This window comes from Dermacentor variabilis, chromosome 2 (genome assembly GCF_050947875.1).
Source record: "Dermacentor variabilis isolate Ectoservices chromosome 2, ASM5094787v1, whole genome shotgun sequence".
Classification (NCBI taxonomy): Eukaryota; Metazoa; Arthropoda; class Arachnida; order Ixodida; family Ixodidae; genus Dermacentor; species Dermacentor variabilis.
In genome coordinates, this window is record NC_134569.1 from 91192795 (window position 1) to 91217352 (window position 24558).

Below are 24558 nucleotides of genomic sequence, written 5' to 3' on the forward strand. Positions count from 1 at the left end.
CCAACAAAAGCTCAGCAACTGCGGCCAGATATCGAACTCGTGACAAAAAAGGCCTCTACAGCCCTCTTAGTTTCCAACTGAAGATGAAAATTTATAATACTGGTGTATGCCACTATGCAAGTTTTCTTGCACCAAATGAGCACGTGTGATAAATGTGTTTCGTTTTGCAGTGTCATCATTCTTTACAAACAAAAATTGTCAGCAATGTTTCTCCCCACTCAGGCCTCCGCAAGGCTACTACGCTACAAAAGATTGAGTACGGCAACAAAAACTACCCTGTAGAGAGCAAAGTAATCTTTATTTTCATAACATGACAACTTATAGCATCATACGCTGCTGAAACTCCAGTATTCATATTGCGATACTGTGAGCAGGTAGATTATCCTTTTTTCTTTTTGTTCAGAGGCTCAGTGTCAGGCCTGCAAATACAAAACAGGATAGCGAGTTCCTTAATGCGAAAGTGCAATGCCACTGGTCCCAACATTGATGACTTCTGCTGTTACTTGTCCCATGGGGTCACCGAGCGGTCATTCCAAACAAACTCTCCTTTGGGCGATTTGATATTTGGGGGCAGAAGAGCCAAATATGTTGGAGCATCAGCACCTAAAATGATGCGCGACAAGAGATACAAGTCAAACATTGGCTGTTACAGTGTATGCAAAATGTAAAGAAGCTCTTGACTGCGAATATATAATAAGAAAAGCATTTAAGTGTGTCTCCAACTTTTTGAGAGTCACAGCCACACATGCACAGGTGAAAATAAGACTAATGGTCCCAAGCACACACATCTGTGAGCATGCATTTGAAAGAATGCACCCTTTCAGAACAAAGCACCACCTTATATCAACCCAGAGGTGCTGCTGCCTGCCCTGCTTTCAAATAAATAAATATTTTTAATCAATCAGCAGGCCATGAACAGTGGATGATTACAGTGGCACAGAATTGAATGGAAACCATCGCTCGAGATAAATGAAAGTGCAGTCAATGCATGCATTGCATAGTCATCCCCTGGCAACATAACAAAAGTCAACCGCAAATCGATAACCATGCTCATTTTCCAGCATTTCCCTCGCCAACTTTGTAGGCACAGACATTGAGGGTGGAGTTGTCGCCACTTGAAAATCCTTGAAGACGTCGCCCAGGATTGTGTCACTATTTATAAGTTAACAAACGCTGGTGATGCAGAACAGAACTCGCACAACAAGTTGCACAAATCGAAACTGCAGCCGTTATGACTTGGTGGCTTTGCTTGGCTTTTCCGGTGGTGTGGGTGTGGTGAGGGGCTGATAGATCGCATAGGCTTTACTAGTCTTGAGGAGGTGCCGGCGACATGGCCAAGGACCATGCCAGTGATGCATTAAAACCAAAATATTGCTATTCATGCTTGGCAAGGTGTCCAAATCAGCACACGGTTGCAAAGTGGAAGTCCGAATTATTGTACAACGTGCTGTCAGGTGTTCAAAGTGCCTGTCATCCTTGAGACATTATGCCTATGAGGCCAGCGGCGGTGCCGTGAAGCTGCCCGAATAATGAAGCATGTCTGAATGATTGGTCAGTGAGTCTATTTGCATCTGACAGGTGGCTGCACCTCTGGCTTGTTATTAGAAAAGAAACAAGGAATCAGTTACTAGAATGAATTCCCTGTTGGTATTACTAACATCAGTGATCATGTTGCAGTTAAAAAAGCAGTACTAACCACTTCCAGCAATTTGAATGCGTATGTGCGATATGTAGTCATTGCCATAACCAAGTATACATAATGTGTCATATTACATTTCAACTACTACATAACTTTTTTTTGGACAAGCTGTAACAAATAATAGGTGCTTTCGCATTTCCATTAGTCATTCTATAATGTAGATTTCTTTTATTTTTTCATATGCTCAAAAACTTAACAATATCAATGTATCATCACCCTTCACGGACTACTCCAGACAGGATCCCGTGAGAAATATGGAAATAAAAAAATTAACAACAAGCAATGGAGTACAATAAATACTCGCCTTGGTCAGGAGTCAGAGGCCCCTTATGGCTTGACATGTCTGTGTCAACATAGCCTGGGTGTACCTTTAATAACAAGAGTTAAGTGCAAGAGCTCAATACAGTAAGAAAGAAAATTACTGCACTTGTACAACATCATGCGAAAATGAATACATCACAAGAGGGGAACTTTTGATAACTGAACACTTTTTAATGCATGTGAGGACTAACACAAACTAACCATACCTAATGTAATCGTAGCCATGTGCACAAAATAGAACAGTTTAGCCTAGCAGTGTGTGCAATCTGCTACCACATCATGTGTACACACCTAGGACCATCTATGCAGGTGCCAGAGCCTGCACACCCCTGTGTTAAACGATTGCGCATTGTACTGCCACAAAGTGTCAAAGGCCAGGCGTGTATAAACCAAGGCAGATAAAGAGAAGAGGAAGACGAGGCGAAAAGAAGAGCTGGTTAGCCAGTGTATAGATCAGGTGGCTACCCTGTTGTGGAAATAAATGCTTTTACTTTCCTTGCCGGGTGTTGTAATTGGGGATGTGGGTTGTACGAGGACACGGGTTATACACAGAAAAATATGGTATTTACTTTTGCTCCTGCACCTTTTATTGGCACGGCAGGATGCCGACGGTTCATCAAAATCTGCAAGGGAACTTTTGGTGTCTTCACGGAGGTGCTTCATTTCTTTTAGATAAACGTGATCGCAATTTTTTGTCTCTGAGATCTGCATGTATGATTTTAATGAATATTGGATATAACGAAGGTATTCTCATGGTCGATGCGACTTCGCTATAATGAGATTCAACTGCAGCAATATTACCTCTTCCCTACCAAGCCATGCGTATGCGTGTGCATGTGAGTGGGCAGGCATGTGAGTGGGTTATTACCCTATTTACTCGCATAATGATCGTACTTTTTTGTAAAAAAAAATTGACTCAAATTCAGGTGTGCGATCATTATGTGGGTTAAATTTCCCGGAAAAAGAAAAAAATTTCATCTGGCATTTGCTACGAGATGACAACAGGTCAACAAAAAGGCGGCTGCCACTGTATGTAGTGCGGCACACACACACACACACACACACACACACAAATGGCGGCCAGCGGAGCAAGCTGAACGCGCCAAACGCGCCGAACGCGAATTTTTTTTTCTTGTGAGTACATTACGTGCATTCAAACAGTTTCTTCCATATCAGTAATTAATAGCACTGGCAAGTTTGCGGCAATAACCTAGCCATGTCCACTATGAGGGCACAGAAACAGATGGGCGCGCTTAGCTGCCAGTGACATAGGAACAGATGGTGAGTATGTTGTGGAAACTACGGCATTTGTCTTCACTGCTATCCTAATATGGCACGTTTCCGCTAAGGGTGGGTGAAGTGAGAAACTCTATGTGGGCCAATATCTTAGCTGTTTTACAAACGTCAGCGTATGAATAGGGTGCACTTCTAACGTATCAATGTAAATGTGGCTGCTATCGTTGCCGCTCGCAATTTGTTGCGTGCCCATGAGTGTAGACGAGAAGAATCGAAAGGCGCCTTTTTTGTTGTTTTTGTTGACCACAACCATTATAAAGCCTACACATAATAAAGGCAAGTTTAGTTGTAGCTTTTTTTGTCATGGAAGTGCGGAAAGTGATGAAAAGAATGAAATGGGGCATCTGCTTAAGAATGTTTGGTGCGTGAAGGCCGCTTGGTTTGTCTTCAAGAGTCGTTCGCGCAGCATTTGACAGATGGTAAGCGCAATCATTATTAGCTAGACTTGGCACACAACATATCGCTGCGGCAAGTTCGGGGTGCGATCATTACACGGGAAATTTTTTTAAAAATCGAATTTTGACGACAAAATTTAGGGGTGCGATCATTACGCGAGTGCAATCATTAGGCGAGTAAATACGGTACTTACAACCTGCACCCTATTAGCTGCAGCAAATAGCAGATAGTGTGTCATGCTATCCTAAAATGTTATATTTCAAGAAACATAGATGCATTAAACGTCTTTAGTAGAGCTATGTGAATATTCGAAACTTTCAATAACGAATCATGTGTCATATTTGTAAATATGAATATTTTTTAATACATCGACCTTCGGCAATAAAACGTAAAATTGGAGCAAAAGTATAATCAATTTCATTCGCAAGGGCATAGTACAGGCACAAAACACAAGAGCTTATGTAGTGGAGCAGGCTACGTCAGCCAGACAGCCAGACTTTACCAGTTATACACTGATCATTTGAACTCTTTGAAAAGCCTTGTGCATGAAAACAAGCTGCTTAATATGAAGAGTGTTAGTGTAACAATGAACTCGTGTGTGTAAAAACACTAAAAATCTGCAAAGGAACATGCTACAAGAATTGCTCACTGCGATCTCATAAGCCCATTTGTGTCAGGGATCACAAGCAAAGAACCTCGTGTCTCTACTCACAGCATTTACGACAAGATCTTCACGAGGGTCTGCATTGAATTCACGCTGCTGGATGAAGCTCAGCACAGTGATGCCAACCTTGGACGCATTGTAGGCAGAGTTCCCCCAACCCTTCTCATCATTCTTGCCCTCTTTTGCAGCCCTGTTAGATGGAGTAAATGAGTAAATCACTGATCAGCTTCTTTATGTATAAAAAAGTAACATTGTGAAACAAGCTACAAGCAAAGGCCATGTCATGAACGAAGCTAAGAGGTAAAACTGCATGCCTTGCTATAACCTAGTGAAACAAGAACTCACTGCACAAACTCCTTCATGAGGCCGCACAGTTCCTCCAGAGTAATGTCAGGGTTCTTGAGTCTCTTCCTCACCTCTTCTCCAGGAATCCTTTTAAGCATACCACACATGCTGCTCAAGTTCACCACCCTGCAGATATATTTACCATAAGTGTTAACACCAAACAGGTAAAAGCTGAAATGAGCATATCTCTGTGTTTTCACATTGACCATCCCTTGTAAAATTGGCATGGCTGAGGTTCGAACAGAGAGTTTAGGGCCTTCGGCATGTTTAGAAACTGGCTGTAGAGCAACTGCATACTATTACACTCAACATAATCACATGTTCGAATACAGTAAAATTTTGATATAACAAAGTTTGAAAACAAGCAGAGCTGAAAAAGGACTTAGTTGGTGTAGCTTCATCGTTATGTCACACTGTCGCAGGCACAGTGGCACACAAAGTCAGTTAAAAACAACGAACACGTGACAAGTCAAGCATAAACTGTCAACTGAGATTTATTGAGATAGAAAGATGAATTTATAGCTGTAAATGCTATCAGCAGCTGTGGTTTACACGCACACACAGAAAAAAAGAGAGTGCTGTCACGCTTACGTTGGACAAACAAGTCAGCGCTTAAATGAGATGCTCAAGAGGTGTAGATATGTAAGCCTAGTTAATGCATCGGGCAACTTAGATGCACATTGCACAAGATGTCTTCTGACAAGACAGAAGTTCTGCTCAAAAGCAAGAATAAAGTGACAAGAGAGATACGGGAAGTCTCTTTTATGATTGCAGCTCATGAGAAGTCTACATGAGCGAGCTGTCACTGTCACTCTGTCAAATTCAAAGCCAATTAACATAATATTGCTTACACATGAGTCAAGTGGGATGTGTGTCACATCCGATTTTTCATCTTCTGTGTTCCTTTTCTTTCTTTCTTTCTTTTTTTCTTTTTCACATGTAAACCGCCAGTTTTGACGGGGTGTATACAAAAGCTATAAGTAATGGATATATTCATGATCATTCTGTTGTGCTCTGGAAGGTACGGTGACACATGAAGTTAGTGAAAAACAAGGAACATACGACAAGTGAAATTCAAACTGTCATCTGGGTTTTATGGAACATGAAAGAACTATTTATACTCATAACTGCTTTCAGCAACTGCAGTTTAAATGCAGAAAAAAAATCAGTCTGCTGAAACGGTCGGGAAGGAGGCTCGATCGGCTAGTAGTAATCCTGCTGGCCTTGTCGGTGGTGTCTTGCGCCGCTGGCGGTCTCTGCATGTCTTGACTAACGGGCAATGTTGTCAGTGAGGCACGGCCAATAGTACTTCCCTTGTACAGTAGAACCTCATTCATGCATTTTGGGCAAAAACCATGAGAAAAACATGTACCAACTGGGAAAATATACGATCTGAAGTAACTAAAAAAATATGACGGACTCGACTATTGTTGAAATCTACATAATGTGAAGCGTCACGCAGATCGTTGCAGCATAAGACACCAAAGCACATCGAGCTGGTGGTGCTCTGGTGGCGCAACACGTATTTTGTTGTTTTCCTATTGCTTGGTGTTTTAAGAGGGCAACGAGAAACCAAAACGAAATCGAGCTGGTGGGCGACGTCAGATGCCACTGAAGTGAAATGTGATGCACACATCGCGCCGTCTGCAGCAGGGAACGGCAGCAAATTTGGATTATTGCCTACTAAAGGTGTCAAGTATGCTACCAATGGCACTACACACCCTGCACTGTAAAACAGATAGGTGAAGATGCTTACTGCAAAAGGTTAAGTGGCTATAGCTGCGAATGCAGTGTGTGACGACACAGGAGATTTTCTGGTACCGAAATGAGAAACTGAGTGCGCGTTGGCATTTTCACATGATACGGGTAGGTGAGTATTGCAGTGAAGCTGCCGCGGCAGGCAGCTACCGTATTTACTCGCATATAATGATCATACTTTTTCGTCAAAATAATTGACGCAAATTCAGGGGTGCGATCACTACGCTGGTTATATTTCCCATGAAAAGAAACATTTTCTTCTTTCATCCTGCATTTGTTGTGGGATGACAACGAGTCAACAAGCAGGCAGCTGCCGCTGTCAGTTCGGGACACAAAAACAAAAATGGCGTCCAGCGGAGCAAATGCAGGATGAAAAAAGAAAATGTTTCTTTTCGTGGGAAATTTAACCAGCGTAGTGATCGCACCCCTGAATTTGCGTAAATTATTTTCACGCAAAAGTATGATCATTATATGCGAGTAAATACGGTAGCTGCCTGCCGCGGGATTTGTTGCGGGATGACAACGAGTCAACAAGCAGGCAGCTGCCGCAGTCAGTTCGGGACACCAAAACAATAATGGCGTCCAGCGGAGCAAGCCGAGCGCACCGAACGCAATTATTCTTTTTCTCATGAGTACATTATGCACATTGAAACAGTTTCTTCTGTATCAGTAATGAATAATATTGTTAATATTGGAAAGTTTGCGACAATAACGTAGCCATGTCCACTTTAAGGGGACAGAAACAGAGATGGCCGTGCTTAGCTTCCAGTGACATAGAAACACATGGCGGGCATGATGCGAAAACTGTGGCATTTGTCTTCACTGCTATCCTAATACGGCACGTTTCCACTAAGGGTGGGCGAATATCTTAGCTGCGTTACAAGCATCGGCATACAAATAGGATACACTTCTAACGTATCAGTGTAAACATGGCCACTAACGTTGCCGCTTGCGATTTGTTGTGTGCCCACAAGTGTAGACAAGAAGAATCGAAAGGCGGCCTTTATGTTGTTGTTGTTGTTGACTAAAACCATTATGAAACCTACAAATAATAAAGCCAAGGCAAGTTGGGTTGTAGCTTTATTTTTTCATGGAAGTGTGGAAAGTGATGAAAAGAATAAAATGGGGCATCTGCTTAAGAATGTTTGGTGCGTGCAGACCGCTTGGTATGTCTTGAAGAGTTGTTCATTCGCGTAGCATTCGACAGCATTCGACAGATGGTAAGTGCGATCATCATTAGCTAGATTTGGCACACGACATATCGCTGCAACAAGTTCAGGGTGCAATCATTACACGGGAAAGAATAAAAAAATCGAATTTTGACAACAAAATTTACAGGTGCGATCATTATACGAGTAAATACGGTATATACTGTTCTCGATCACGCATGTGTCACGCACTTTATTCTTTATATGGCATCTAGAGGCTGGAAAATGTATCATACGATCAAAGTTTGGCAACTTGCTGAACATTGGTGCCGAAAAATTGCGTTTTCTGGGAACGTATGAATTGTTAAAAAATAAACGTATCTATTGGGTAATTTTTTCTGTTCTCAATTGCGAATGTTGGCGCGTAATGGGAACATATAAACAATGTTTTGTTGTACTCTTACAAGCGTACGAGAAAATCCGAGGTGCCCGGCTGTCTGATCATCATTCAGTGCATGCAGGGATACTACTGGCCAAAGTGCTACGGGCACAACGAGAAGGTAGTCTGCACAGACTGGGGAGAAGTTCTTTATGAGGACGTGATTCTGTAGCGAAAATGAAGACAATCTATACCTAAACACCCATTCAGCACAAAATCGGTCTTGCCTTCAAAGTACTCAACAAGGCTTCTCATAGTTACGGGTCTGCTTGCTGCTGTTCGGCCAAGTCATCGGCGCTTACTGTCTCCAGGAAAGTGTCCTCACCTTGGTCGTCTTGCGGTAGCGGCTTGATGGGGGCACAAGACAGGTAATTGGCATCAGAGTATTTCCATCTGGACTTGTAGACCACGGTGATGTCAAATTCTTGCGATCTAAGGCTCTACCATGCTAGGCGCCCTGGAACACCTTTTAAATTTGCCAGCCAGCACAATGCATAACGGTCGCTCACGACTTTGATGGGCCTACCATATAGGTAAGGATGAAACTCTGCAGTAGCCGAAATGTGGGCAAGGCATTCTTTTTCCGTCATAGAATAACTGGCTTCTGCTATCAATAGTGAGCAGCTAGCATAAGCCATGACTCTTTCAAGCCTGTCTTGTCTTTGGACTAGCATGGCACTGAGGCCTAAGCTGCTTGAAACGGTATAGTTTCTGTATTGGCGCTTTCGTTGAAGTGGGCTAGTACTGGTCATGACTGCAGGCATTGTTTAAGGTCTTGAAAGAGCTTGTAGCACTTGCCCCTTGAACTTGCCATCCGATTTCATAAGATGGGTCAATGGCTCAGCGATGCGAGAAAAGTCCTCAACAAAGCATCCATAGAAGGCACAGAGGCCAAGGAATCTTCCCACTGCTTTCTTGTCAACGGGCTGTGGGGATTTTGCTATCGCAACTGTTTTCTGTGGGTCTGGATGGACTCTGAACTTGCTAATGACGTGGCACAGGAACATGGGCTCTTCGTATGCGAAGTGGAATTTTTCCGGCTTCAGGGTGAGCTTGGATGACTTGATTGCCTCAGGAAGAGTTCCTAGCTGCCTGAGGTGATTGTCAAAGTTAATGGCAAATACAACGAAGTCATTCAAGTAGACAGCACATGTCTGCCACATTAAACTTGCCAGGACCGTATCCATCACAAGTTGGAATGTTGCAGGTGCCAAGCAAAGTGCAAACAGTATGATCTTGAATTGGAAGAGGCTGTCAAATGTAATAAAGGCGGTTTTTTCTCTGTCCCTTTTGTCGACTCTGATTTGCCAGTAGCCACTCTTAAGGTCAATAGATGAGAAATATTTTGCATCACAGAGTTGGTGCAGTGCGTTGTCTAGTCGAGGGAAGGGGTATACATACTTCTTGGTGACCTTGCTGAGGTGACGATAATCGACGCAAAAAAGCAGACTCCTATCCTTCTTTATCAAGACAACAAGAGACGCCCACAAACTTTTCGATGGTTCGATGATTTCATCGCAAAGCATTTTGTTGATTTGTTACTTTATAGCTTCTCGTTCTTGTGAAGGAACTCAGTAGGGGCTCTGGCGGTGTGGTCAAGCACAGTCTTCAGTTATTAAGTGATGCTTAGCAATGGGCATTTGTTGAATCTTTGATGACACCGCAAAGCAGTCTTTGCACAGGTGTAAAAAACTTCGAAGCTTATCTGTTGATGCCTGGGAAGACTTGAAGTTATGTCAAAAGCTAGTTCAAGAACTAGGGTCATCGAAGTAGACGTGGCGGAAACCGAGAACTAACGTATAGTTGGGTTCCACAATTTCTTCTATGTATGCAATCACCGTACCCTTGTTGATGTGTTTGAACTCCTGGCTAACGTTTGTCAGCATCACTTTCGCTTTTCCTCCATGCAATCGAGCTATCCCTCTTGCAAGGTAAATTTCACTGTCAAGCATCAGACGTATGTTGCCCTCGAAGATTCCTTCTATATGTGCGGTTGCTTTGGTGCAGACGGAAATGACAATGCTGGAGTGAGGCAAGATGCTACTTGATCTTCGAGCACACTAAAGGCATGGTAACTCTGAGAGCTCTTTGGCTGTATCACTTGATCTTTGGATAGCATTATCGGCTTTCACTTCAGGTCAATGGTGGCGCCGTCTTGGTTCAGCAAGTCCATACTGAGAATTACATTTCGTGAAGACTGTTGGAGGATAATGTAGGTGGCAGGGTAGGTCTGGTTAGGAATTGTAATTCTTGGCATGCAGATTCGAGTAGGTTTTATCAGTTGTCCTCCAGCTGTCCAGATTTCGCTAGAATAGCAGCTTGGGCTTGTTGGTTTTCCATCCTGCTGTCTCGTCTCTCGTCTACATTTTGCGCTGTTAACAGCAGGGTGTCCGGATTTGAGGGCCTTCACATGAAGCCTTGACTTTCTTCAACTAGGCAGCGAACTGTTCACTCATGACAAAGTGGTCTGCTCCTGAGTCCACAAAAGCAGTGACTCGACTGAGTGGCCATCGAGAAGTATGTCGAGGTCGGTGGTTGCTTGTCTTGCGTTACGGTTTGGTCGCAATGTCGCATCACGGCTGTGTCGTACTGTCCTGCAATTGGTACGTCATGTCCTCAGGTCTTCTTTTGTCGATGTACTCTTAGCTTCCAGGCTTCGTCAGGATGGTGATGTGTCATTGCTATATCATTGAGAAGGTCTTTTCAGCACCTTTGGCAGCAGCGAAGGATCTTTGGCATTTTGATGCACAGCGACCGCACCTCCATCAATTGTTGCTTTTAGATATTTAGTTTTTTTTTTTTTTAAGGAAATAAACTAATGATCAATGCCTGACATTCTGTACCATGACCTACCGGAAACAAATTCTTTAGTTTATTTTTCATGAGGTGCATGCATAGAGCGCGTACGGGAACAATGTGCTCCCTCTCTCTCCTCTGCTTAATGCCTGAAGCTACTGACATACCAGTGTAATAGTGTAGATTGCAGCTCAACAGCCATTAGATCAACGATACTTTGTATGCCAACACAAAAGTATGCCGTGGAATATCTACAGCAGTAGCTACGCAACATCTCTAAAACACCAAGTGTAAGGCCTCTCCAAGACAGTGTTTTTAAATATCATGTCCTACGTGTAATGCTCAAGAGGTACTGCAGGGCTTCAGCCCCATGCACAACACAGAGGACAGCACCAAGGACATTGCAGCAACAAAAAATGACAAAGGACTCAGCAGCTTTAGCTAGAAGTAGCTGGCAGTGATTGCAGTCATGATGTGTGTTCATATCAGTGCCCAGTAGGATTCTCAGTTTTATCCAGGTATCATAAGATTCTAGGTGAAACCATGCTCTTAAAATTTTTCATGGTCACAGATAGGACAAAAAGTGTTAAGAGCAGTAGTAGCAGAGCAATGGGGGGTTTATGTTTAAAGGCAAAATCTCTATGATCACCTTCATAGAGCAACTATTTATCCCTGCAAGTAGCTCATTCATGTGATCATAGGAAATTGCTTTGCTGGTACAGATAATTTTGTTGTGCTTCAAGCTCCAGGGGAAGTGCCCAGTGCAATGCTTCCAGCCTTTATGATGGCATAAAAGAAATGTACTCGGAAGGTTCAGTGTCCAGGCTGCATAGACTGTGTTCAGTCAAACAACATAGATTGTGTTCAAAAATTTTTACTGTGGAATGAGCAATACAGACCTGGCATGTGGGCGCAGCAAGGGGAACAGCTCCTTGCAGACATTGAGTGTGCCAAAAAAATTTGTCTTCACAGTGACTTCTGCTTGCTCTGCAAATGGGGCTGTAGAGCTGACCTGCATTTAAGAAATTACCATCCAACGGCTCTGACAAGATGACCAATTCTGGAGTAGCAACTCCAGATTGCCTTAGAATGTTCGAAAAGCAGATTCAAATAAACCTATTATGCAGTTAATGCCATCGAACTTTAGGCCTTAACTCTCTCTTCTCTTTGCTTCTATGCTACAGAACCTGGTGGTGGCCTGTTGCTTGTACACTGTTATGTAGGTCTATGCACTTGTATGATATCCCATAATTCTGTTTCAGACCATAATTTATTCAAATTCACATAAAGCTTCCTAGTTTGCAATATAGAGATATTCTGTGGTTTCACATGCCAAAACTACGATCAGATTATGAGGCACAAAATAGTGGTGGAATCCAGATCAATTTCGACTACCAGGGGTTCTTTAACGTGCACCGAAATTTAAGAACACAAGCACTCTTGCATTTTGCCCCCCTTGCATTGTGCCTACCGTGGCTGTGGTCGAACCTGAGATCTCGAGTCCAGCAGTTCAACACCAAAGCCACTGGGCTACCGCAACAGGTAGCTTATAGAAGTTTGAATTACTGAGAGTCCACCATAAATTTTAGTCTCTAATATATATAGAAAAAATAAAGGACTCGCCTTGAAGGCAATGCCAGCATTGTTCACAAGTACATCCAGGCCCCCGTAAGTGCTCTTGAGGAAGTCGCGAAGTCTTTGAATACTCTCAAGATCATCAACGTCAAGCTGGTGGAACTTTGGGTGCAGCAGATGTTTGTTGAGCTCTGCCACCGCTGCCTTCCCACGTGTCTCGTCCCTGGCTGAACATAAGAAATGCAATATGGCTCTCTTGCACACAGAAAATGGAAATGTATCAGAGACAAAAAAATCACCTTTACCAAATCCTCTATCCTATTTCATACATGAATAAAGGCATACATGCCAAACAGGTCAACCAAAGATTTTTATTATATTTTTTTAAATGTAGAAGTTCTTTTTTTTTGGTTGTGGTATAGGTGTTATGAAAGCACACAAACTTGAACTGCACTGCTTGTGTTTTTGTCGCTACTGCAAAAAATAAAAAAAAAAACTCTCCCTCGTTACCGTGTGCTTGGTGAGCACTGACAATGTTGTAGGGCAGAGGGGAGAAGGAATGCTTAGTTTGGCCACAAGAAAGCAACGAACAAACCAATGCAGGCGCATCAATTCGAGTGGCCCATGCAAGTGAGCAACGCCTTCTCACAGCCTCTTATGAATTCACACACAAATGGGAATTCCTTCTTTTCTCTTTGAGCAGGGACTCCCATTGGCAAAAATGATGAGGCCAGCGACACCTATAGAGTTTCTCCGGCGATGGTTATTCCTCCAGTCAGAGAGAATTATGTCAGCGACAAAGACAAATCAGCAAGTGCACTTGTATTCGGCTAGACATGGAAAAAAGTGTCTGCCTCCCAAAAAAGGATATTCATATTAAAGTAGTGCGTCAGATAAGAGACATAACATAGTACGCATTTAGTAATTCGATGTAACAGTAAGCCTCGCACCTCTTTGTAATAAAATATGATGTTATTAATGCAAGGTGTTGCGGATCTGGACCTATTTACCATCGAATAAGTGGAGTGATGCACCTCTGCGACAAGCGGCCAAAGTGCACCACTTGCACTTGTGATTAAAACATGGTACATCACATATTGGAAGCACAAAGGTATGCATAGAACTTGTGGACATAGCCACATGTCCGCAAGTTGTAGCTGTAATATATGATGCAGCTACTTTACAGGAAGTGTCGCAGATACAAAACTGCATCACAAAAATCACAGAGTGAGATTTCTATAACCGTGCTACTTGTGCAGCGTCTGCAGCATCACCTGCTAAGTATGAAACAAAGTATAGCAGTACACAACACGCTGCATTTCTAAGTTGTCCAAACTTGCATGAGCCCCTGCAACATACTCAAAGACAAGTATGTCAGTGTCTGCAAACCATAAGGATACACCAGCAACTGCAGAGCATCTGTTATGGCAGTGTGAAAACCAGGGCCACAATTTTGCAGCAATGCCTTCCACTCGATTCTACGAAGTTCCTATCGTCCACAGCTCATGGGTGGCTGATCCCACTGATAACACAGATGGAGCGTCGCTCTGACCACTGACAAAGCACAAAAAGGAATGGCATCGGAAAAGGAATTGCTAAAAAATCGGGGTTCAGAAGTCGCGCAAGGAACATGTATTGGCAACACTTCCACTACCATAGCACTATGCCTGACAGGCTACGTGGAATGGATCCATCTGATCAAATACCCTTAAAATTTTAGGATAATCCTTCTGAATCTTGTCAACATCATATTTAGTGAGGGGCGGTGGGTACAGTCAACCACAAAATTTTATGCAACACGAGACCTGAGAAAAAGGTTAATACCTGCACCAACCTCACAATGCAGCCTAGTATTCGCATCTACAGTCTCTACAACTATATGTGAACAACACTGTGATGTTCAGTTTTACTGATTACCGCTACAGGCTGCTCGGAAATTGAATGTTTTCCCAGAGATCCTGAGGTCTGTAAACTTTTGTGGTTGACTGTACATTTAAAGTGCAAGCCTCTCCTTCACACCCCCATTTCCCTATCGCATCCCCTCTAACTCCTGATGCTAGAATCAAGCGGATGCCACCATCTCCCGTTACAAGATTTTTTTAATAAAGACAGGTTTTCTATTCCTCGATAAGTGATCAATAACTGTTAAAACACTGCAGTAAGGGCCACTGAGGTAATTCAAAATCAAATGAAATCAAGTTGAGGATTTAACATTCCAAAGCAATGCTCGAGCCATGAAAAACGATTGTGGGGGCTCAGAGTTAAATTAAGATGCCTGGGCTTATTTAACATGCATCTAAATCAATTACACAGGCATTTTATAATTCCACAACCATCAGAATGTGGCTGCAGTTGGGCAATCAAACTTGCGACCTCATGCTCAGCAGCAGGACGCCATAGCCATTGAACCACCACAACACCTATCGAGATCTCTTATATTACACATTAAGATATCTGTCTCCCCTCTGGTTTTATGCTAAGAAATAATTGCTATATATACTTCATAACTCTGAAGTATGCCACTGTCCACATGTTAATTTTAGCTATAGGTCTTAACACTTAAAGAAATGCCTATTATAGATAATACACTGCAATAAGCAACCACTACAAAAGAGACTCCTTTTTGAATTGGAGTACCTGAGAAATGTGTCACTTTACTTTACCGGGCATGCATGTGCCATATATGTACATATGCACATATATACCAGAAAAACAGAAAAATATAGCCAATACATAGGATGTTAAATGCAAGCATGCAGTATTGTCAACTTCAGCTCTGGAAACATTTGCTTGTTTAAACAGATTACAGGTGAGTTATCACACCTACAGCTCCTGAAATGTTAAGTAAGCTACAGCAAAAGAATCTCCAACTGTAAAACAAGACAAGAATTAGGATGTTATTAAGTGTACAAAACAATCTTTTCATTCACTGAGCACCACATAAAACAAAAAGCAAAAGAAAAAAAAACAAGAAACACAAGAACAAAAAACACTTAGGAAATAGCAAACAGAATACAGACTATCATTGTCCTTACTTTCGCAATGATGCATCTTTAGTCAAAAAAATCTGGATTACAAAAACATGTCTCAAGTCACAGTATGCTTTATGCATAACTGATCTGACAGAAGAAAAACACAAGCAGTTTATCAATGTACAGTGCTATCTTTAGAGGCAAGTTGCATACAGGAGTTTTAGCAAACAGCTAAAAGTGACTACACTGTCTTTTGACCATCGCTGTTAATCTTGTATGTATTTCCAGCTCATCAGATATACTAGCTGAATTGTCTCAAGTTTCATAGTACCTCTCAAGCAGAACAGTGGAACTCCAAATTCTATAAATCTGCTCTTTGCAGTTTGATGCAATATTTGGAGAAAGAGACTCTGGCAATTCTTGTACTCAAAAAGGTAAAATTCAAAGAAAGTTATACTATGAGTTTTATTTAAAAATTAAAAGATGGCCATATCACACAAACTCTTTTTCATTATAAATAAATGAGAGCCTAAACTTGAAATCCACGCATACACAGAGAACCACTCACCAGTCAGAAAAACATCTCCATCAAACTGTTGACACAGGAACTTCACTATGCTGAATCCAATGCCCTTGTTACCACCTGTAACCTAGAAATATACAAAAGTGCAGTTACCAATTCCACTTAAGACACATCCATAACAAAGACAATTGTGTGGAAGACATTTTTACCTGAGAAGTATTCCTTCCCAAATATAAACATAAGAGACATTGGAAATTTTGCACAATCACAGACGACTGACACTGCAATACGAATGTCAGCACAAAAAAAATTGAGATATTGTGGCTGCGATGCTACACACTGTTCTTACAGCACGATTGCTGCTTATCAAGTCATGATGATCATGAATGGCTATCAAAAGAAATTATAATACTGTGAGTCAGACATGCGTTTCATTCGTTCACGGCAGTACAGTTGGTTGGCCAGCAAAATATAGGACCTTTTTCTTTGTGGATGTTTACATGGCAGCAAGCCTGACAAATGACATAAGTGTGAGTGCCTGGTGGTGAGCAAGATCATTAATTAAGGCTTTCCTACATTTTCATAATTATTATTATTATTATTTTATATGAATGAGTATTGCAGTGCTACGCTACTACACTCGACAGTCTGCCAAGGTTGCATTATCTGTGGACGTGTTGTATATCACCTGTAATGGCACTCTAAGTTTTTCGACTAGCCAAACACCTGCTCCCCTATTTCTGATAGATGCTCTCGCTACCAGCATCTCATCGGCTGGGCGGAAGGCCTAAATTTTCAGGAGACTACAGAACACCCCTTGTGTCAGCAGAACACCTCTTGTGCATCTGCCTGCAATTTGATGTGCAGAGAAAATCACTGGCAGACATCTTGTCAAAATTTGTCGTTAAACCATTGACTGAAAAGGTGCCTGATCTTTGCCATCAGCCTAATAGTCTGAAGGCTCTCAAAAAATTTTTGTCTGAGAGCGGACTGCACAAGCAACCTTGAAGTCTTGGAGCATGCAAGATTATCACCACCATCTTCATCCTCATAATCAATGCATTGTCGATTCTTTCTTTCTACAACCATTCCCCTTCCTCCAGTGCGAGTAGCAGGTCAGAACATTGATTCAGGCCAACCTCCCAGCTTTTATCTCGGAATACCCCTCGCTCTCTCTCGCACATAGCAGAGTCCTTCAAAACTGGTAATAGTCACAAACAATGGCGTGTGTGGGCATTGCTGACATTTTTTCTCATTTGAAGTGACAGTTTCGTGTGCTATATATGTTATTTTAATATTGTGTGCCGTTTCAGAACAGAAGTTGTTTTGAGAGAATTTTCTTTACTATATGAGAAAGTGATGTTTTTGTAGATGTTAGATGAGCGTATGAGACGTCGTTGGACAAGAAGATTTATGTAGGGCATGGTAAGATATTCTGGAAGGGCTATTTCACTGTTGTGCGTTGCTGATTGGTTCATGGTACCGGGTCCCGATTTTACAATTTCTAGTAAGTACAGCGGGGCGTGGCACTTGCGAAGGCACCGGACGTTCGCGCGCATGCGCGGGTAAGCGCGGGTGCGAGAGAGAAAATGTGGGGGCTTTTGCTCCTTGAATATATGACTCTGCCTAGGCACTATGGAGGAGAAGTTAGCGCGTGTTTTAGGCGTTTGTCCCTAGGCGTGCCGGAATTGTGGAATGGGCTCGAGTTCATTTACGCTCGGACGCCGGCCCGGTGAAGCAGGTGAAAATCTAGAAGGCAGAGCGCCATAGCAGCCGCGGTTGAACGCGAGTGGCTGAGGGGCGCCGGCGACGAGAATACGCCGTGCTCCCATAACGCGTTTTACGCTAACCTAACCTAACGTTAGCTTAACCTAACGAGGCCGCGACAGATATAATTCACACAACGTAACCGTTGAGAGAATACAAGGCGCCACCGTAACGGCTTTTATGCTAACCTAGCGTAACAAAACCCAAAGTAAACTAACGTTAACCTAACGTAACATAACGTGTCCGAGACGCAGACAATAACCAGCACGGCTTAACAGCTGTGAGAATACGTCGCGCCACCCTAACGCCTTTTACGCTAACCTAACCTAACGTGGACGAGACGAAAAGCCAATAATCCCTACGGCGTGACATAAGGCAATCGCGTTCAACCGTACGTAGTTGCCGATCGAGGCGCTGTGCGTTTATTTCACGCAAACGGGACCACTCAAAAATGCTACGGGTAGTTCAGGAGAATACTACGGCCCCTATCGCTCCCGCCGAAGAAATGAATGATGCTTTTTTTTTTTCTTTTTTCTTTGGGGGGGGGGGGGGTGGAGCGCCGTAAGGCACGACAATCTTATACACGGCATGGCTGACTCAGTACCAGCGCCGCACGCGTGTGAGTCCATCCACTGGTCTATCCGACGCACCTTCACGCACAGCGATCACCAAATGGGGCGTCAGTGCCCGTTGTTTCACCTTATTTCACCGCGCCGGCAGCCAGCATACGAACGTAAACTCGACCCACACGTGCAAAGAAAGTTCGCCGTGACACCACGTGGCACCTAGACGGCCACTCTCTCTCGCACGCGCGCCTGCGCAGGAACGTCGAGCGCTGCGAGAAACGCCACGCCCCGCTGTGTGTAGTGATTTTAGGATGAAAGGAAGAGAGAAGTGCAGTGCCGTAACTGTCTCTCAAGGGAGGACACCTCAACAGTACTGCACAGGGTAAGGGGAGTGGGGAGAAAAAGATTAGAGAGAGAATGATAAAGAGCGGACCCACGCCCCGCTGTACCGGCCGGACTCGACTCGCTCGCTCCTTCGAGCGCGGAGGAGAGAGTCGAGTCCGGCCGTGCTACTAGCTACCGGGTCCGTGTGGCTGCCGCGCCTGGCCGCGCTACTACTGAGTTTTGCCAGTATTGCCTCTCTAATAACCGAGCAGCAACGCTAACATGTAGCATCCCTGCTTATTAGTGCACCGCTCACGCAGCTCACGTACGCAGGCACAGCACACTCCTGTGAAGAGCGGCAAAATAACGTAACGTATTGGTAACAAGCATTAATAGAGATAGTACAACACCGATGACGTGTAGAGTCACGCAAAACGTTTGGACAAGTGCGAATACAGAAGCCCGCAATGATAAAAGACTGCTCCTTGGCAGTGTGGTACTCTGCTCGAGCTGGTTCAGTGGGACTGCGGTACACGCGCAAACAGTGACCGGCGCTCGCGAGGCTTTTTTCGTCTATTTTCATCACAGCCGTAATAACGACCTACACAGCAACTGGTTGTTTCTGAGAAAGGGTAATCTTACCACTGCGACACGAGATGACATGGTGCGACGTTTTGAAATCGCGCTTTGCAAAGCGACGGCAGAGGGGCGAAGTCGCAAAAGCTAGCGGCAGCACGTATTTCGAGATTACCTCGCGCGAAGCAACGTGCGGTGAAACGCGAGGATATTCGCAACTTTCACGTATGGTGGCGCCGTCGTGCGGCGGCGGCCGGAAACAATCGAAAGATCATACTCGCCGCTGGCTGCCGCCCGTTCGAGTAGCGCATTGGTGTTGTGTGCGCTTTTCCTTCACTTTTGGTTGATGTTTTAACGCGTTCAAAGCTCCCGTGGGATCCTGAAGGCCACTTAAGATGCTCAGAATGAGCAAACATAGAAGTAACCGTATTTGTTGCGTGCAGCAATGGGTGCCGAGCGGTAGTTATGCGGTAGGTGATGTGAGCCTTCACTCATTCCCACCGGCTGCATCCATGAGGAAGAAATTGATTATTAAACTGCGGATTGGCAAAGCTGTCACAGAAGCGATGAAGGTTTGCAGTGCGCACTTCATGCCGGAGTACTGTTTTTTGGAATACGACAGATGAGTGACGATTCCGAGCACTTAATTGAAATCGCGAACAGACGCACCTCCATAAAGACGCAGGCATAGCTCTATATTACGTGCAGGGAAAGAAATAATGCGCAATCTTAACTCAAATGTGTTGTAGGATGATTGATGCTTGCATTCTTTCCACTCATGCCTTTGCGGCTACGTTGGAGGGCAAACATTCTCCGTGAAGCCTTGTACCTGCTTCAAAATTTCTTGTTCTCGTTCATGCATTCGTGCTCTGCAACGCCGGCTTGACATTCCACCATTTTCCGAACAGAGAGATGAGTTTCTCATTTGTACATAGAAGCAAAGTGACGCAGGCGTAGAGGGACCTGGAATTCGTACCTCGTCTGCCACTTCGATGCGCGGCTGCAACGTGTGCACAGGCGCGCATGACTGCACTCGTAAGCTAACAAATCCTAGTCCAACAAACGTTAAACTACTGTGCCGTTGTACTGTGCAGTGTTCGCGTCGCGAACCCTCAGCTGATCTGCGTGTATATTATTTTATAAAGATAGCTGGAAGAATGAAGCGAGCCTATAGTGCCGCGGACCGGTAAATATCGGCTATGTATCGCTTGATCTGTCCATAGGCAAGACGCGGTAGGACTCACGCAGGCTGTAAAACTACTGCAAGACTGCAGCTTGCACAGCACACATAAAGCGCAATAACTAAATCACAAGGTTGAACGGTTATCGTATTAGCTCGCAAAAGCGTTCAGATATGTTTTTTTTTTTTTGTTTTGTTTACTTCTCGTGTTCAACATCTAGCTTTGTGAACACAGGCAGGGATAACTAGAAAAGAAATTTTCGCACACAAAACGCTGCTTTAGGGCTGCCTTTCACGCCGTCGATGTAAAGGACTTCGGTCGCGCGACACCAGCCAGGAAGGTTTTTTTTCCGACACGGCGGCTTATTCAAGCGGTCTAAGTAACAACTTGCAGAGAGCACCACACCGTATAAAGGTTCATGGTACCCGTTCAAAGAGGTCAAATTAATAGAATAGCAAATAGAAAGCACGGTCACTTCCTTAATAACACCGTCGCGGTAAAACTGAAACCACAGCTCGTGTGATTTGCTTCGAAGCAGCGAAGTTTGTATGCAAAGGCCCTCAACAGTCACGGAGGTCGACGTGCACGCTTTTATGCCGCAGCACACAAGATGACCAGCGTTTAGGACTTCCTCGCCTTCAAGCAGGCTTCGAATCCTGCGTTCTGCTCGCATAATATGACCAATTACGCAGGCTAACGACAGCGGGCTTAAGAGACAGTTCAACATGACGACGCGAAACATGTCACTGAGCAAGACGACCGCAGCACTGCACCGACTGCTCTAGTTCTTAATCTCTCGGACAGCCATCCTCTGGGCTCCTTTAGTCGTTCGCTTGATCGTGCAGCGTGGGACGCAGCAATAGCGCATCACGCTTTACGAAACACACAGAACAAATAAAACTAGTGCTGAAGTGCGAAAAGAACCAAGCAGTTGCAACTTGCAAGCAGCGAGCGGTGGCAGTCAGGCAGATATACGTGTTAAGAGGAAGCTTTAGCTCGGGCCCAACTCCGACGCGGCCTATTCAAATACATGTAAAACGCAAAAACGTTTTTCTGAGATAACCCCTAGGCCAATTTTAACGAAATTTATTGCATTTGAGAGAGAAAGCTCAATTCTAGTGACTGTTGGAAGCGGAATTTCGATTTAGGACTTGAATTTTCTTAAAACGATTTTCAAATATTTGACCGTTTGAAAAAAAAAATAGAAGCACGAAGTTTACAAATTCATAGCTCCGCATCAAGAACTGATATCGCGGTTCTGTAAAGGCATTCATTAGGCCATTCAAAGCGGGCAAATTTGATATGTCATTTTACATCTTACGTGAATTTATTGCGTTGGTTACAAGCGTTTTGCAAAAGTTGTATTTCCCTATTATTAATTTTTTTTTTATATTCGTGTGTAACATACCAATTTTGTCCGCTTTAGATGCAATTCACAGAATTGTATGGGTTCGACATCGTATGGCTGGTGACCGACAACCACAAGGTGAATGTGGCGCAGCAATGGATATTCTGTGCTGAGGCAAGGCGAGCATACAGGCGTGTACGCACGCTGCCGATCCTTCTGAGGAGATTTTTCTTTCCTTCGTCCAAAGTCACATTATCAAGAATGTGACGTCACAGTTTCTGGCGACGAACTTCGGCCAAGAAAAGCAGATCACATCAAGGTATGTGAAAAGTCTGTATAAAATGCAGAAAAACTCGACAGAGAGGCCAGTAAGGTTCCTGACCAGAAAACACCTGTATCCAACAAACATCTAAAAAATGAACGTCAGGTCAGCGGTTCAGTTGTTTTCAGTTCCCGTAACTGCCGCACTTTGCTATCTCAAAGATCAGGCCGGTCACATATGTGATCTGGACTTCGCTTCAGCAGTACCCACAATTGAATCCATGCAAATGATACAGAGGTGCTTTACAATAATTGACATCAGGAACTGCCAACAACAAATAAATAAATAAATAACATAGTGTAAGGAAGCAGACGCGCCTCGTGTTTCCGATAGCAGCTCGGAGACGACGACGACGACCCGTGCTGTGTTTAGCAAGAGAGCTCGAGCAAGAAGCAGCTAGTTGGCGGAGGCTGCAAACGGGAACGTTCTCTAACTTACATATACTAAGCAAGATGTATCCCTACACAATTTAGGAGCACTAGCCCGTGGTGCGAGGCAACCCCCACGCTTTACCATATAACCTGGGAGTGTAAATGAAACTACACATTCCACCAACACAAAACCCCGGGTGCGAAGCACTGGGAGAGCTGGCTCACCAGCTGCGAGATCGCCGCCCAAAGGGCAATGGTGCAGCACGCAAGCGAAGCAGCGCGGCTCAGTGGAGCCCTGGACTAGGGGCCCAACCCTGCTAAGAAGGTCGAGCGTCTGCAGCGATGAAGACGAAGACCGAACGCTAAACCCTTAATGGACCAAATAGTTTTCTCTCTCTCTCTCTCTCTCTCTCTCGGGCTGTTCGCTGCTGCTAGGCTGCACGGCGCTGTCATACTGCACGGCGCTGTCATATCTTTATTTCCCCAGCCCAGAGGGGAGTTATCACTTTGTCTATGCCTCTGCCCTGCTGTCAGACTAAACGCCGCAAACAACAGCCGCGCCACATTAGGGAGGAGCTTTGTGCCGATCCTCACCCTCTTGCATGCGTAACCATGCGAACGACAATTAAAATTCGCAGTCGAACATATCGGAGCACAGACACGCTATAGAATAATTCTTCCAACTGATACTGTGTATAAACACGATCGACTGCCTCTAGCTTTTCAATACAAACAAACCCACTTACTGCTTTCAACAGAAAGTTAATTATTCAATTTTAGTTAATTGGGCTGCTGACAGCGATAATTATCATCTCACTTTGTGTCCCTCTGGCCACATAACTTATTTGCACAAGTGGCCTTCGTGTGCCTCCCAGTGCCTAATTTTAAGAAAGCCATAAAGCTTAATTTTGAACAACCGGTATAGCTACCCAGTTTATAGAAATCTGTCTCGCTGGAATCTCGCATACAACAAAAGATGTCTTTTGTTGTATACAACAAACATACATACAACAAAAGGCATCTAAATATCCTCACGGGGTCTGCTACTCTCAATACTAAAGTGGAGTGGGCTCGCAGTGGCGTCAACTCATTGTTGGATAACAATAAGTGATGCAACTAAATTTTTAAAAAAATATCGTCGCAGTTTCGCTCGAAAGGCGAAGCATCGGTTGCAATAGCGAATTATTAGACAGCTATACAAAGTTAGGATAGCAGTTTTACCGGCCGTATAAGCATGCCAATATTCGCTAACTAAATTAACAAACATGGAGTCACGCGCACAATGGCAAACATAAACTCGCTGTTAAAACGCTGGCGGGAGGAAGAGCGGAGGCAGCAGCGAGCGACCCTTCGTGTTGCCTCTCGCTTCAACGCGAACTGACCGGCGAGAACCGAGCGCACACGAAGCTATCAGCCCTCGGCGCACTTATACCAGGCCCCGCACACTCTCAAGTTCAACAAATGGCCACAGAGGGCGAAAAATCAATCGAGGCGTGTTTCAGCGTAAGCGCGTAAGTGGAGCTACTGTAATTTGGTCGAATACTTTAATTAGTGCTTTTTCTGCTAGGGGCGCTGAACATGCTGAATTTTTTACTTTACACAAACCATTGACATAAACAATCGAGGTGTCTAAGGATGTTTTGTTACCTGAGGCAAATAGGCAGTTGATTTTTTTTAAATTTGATTGTTGAAGCTGCTTTTTAATCATAGCGTCAAGGTTTTTGTACTTGATTAACCGCCGACAGCCTATTGGTATCGATGTGTTTCCTGGCCGTTGGCGTTCGAATACTACGGCGGTAAAACATTTTCGAAAGCATGCTGGTTTCGTCTGCGAGTCATTACATAGACTTGCTGTAAAGAGGTCTACTCTTGGCAAAACATAGTGCCTCATTTTGTTTAGGCGTTGATTATCATAATGATGCGGCGGAGGTTGAGGGAGTACGCTTGAAGGTACGTTTTTATGCCGTTGATCTCCATAACACCGTAAGTACGCAAACCGATGTCACAGAACACCCGGTGCATCATTGTGTGTTCTCCGCCATCGCTTGTTTGCTGTACGCCTACTAATTCTTTATTTCTTCAAGTGTTGTATCCTCCTTTTGTCCTTGTTCTCTTGTGCTTCACTTACAGTATGTCGTTCCGTCAGCTGTAATGCGCATTTGCAAAACCAA

General features: G+C 43.9%; 1 protein-coding gene across 2 annotated transcripts in view; it reads right to left on the reverse strand.

The window, feature by feature from the left end:
- Window positions 1–279: 279 nt before the first annotated feature.
- Window positions 280–24558, reverse strand: part of LOC142572290 (carbonyl reductase [NADPH] 1-like) — a 34210-nt gene continuing 9931 nt past the window's right edge. Inside the window, exons 1-8 of one of the 2 annotated variants that reach the window (XM_075681282.1) lie at window positions 19232–19388; window positions 15978–16059; window positions 12486–12664; window positions 11762–11874; window positions 4722–4847; window positions 4425–4566; window positions 2004–2067; window positions 280–603 (exon numbers count right to left, since the gene is read on the reverse strand). In XM_075681282.1, coding sequence (XP_075537397.1) covers window positions 500–603; window positions 2004–2067; window positions 4425–4566; window positions 4722–4847; window positions 11762–11874; window positions 12486–12664; window positions 15978–16059; window positions 19232–19252 — 831 coding nt within the window. In that variant the 5' untranslated portion in view covers window positions 19253–19388 and the 3' untranslated portion in view covers window positions 280–499. Of the gene's footprint in view, window positions 604–2003; window positions 2068–4424; window positions 4567–4721; window positions 4848–11761; window positions 11875–12485; window positions 12665–15977; window positions 16060–19231; window positions 19389–24558 lie in introns of those variants that run through there. The other variant, XM_075681281.1, reaches the window with a different exon arrangement.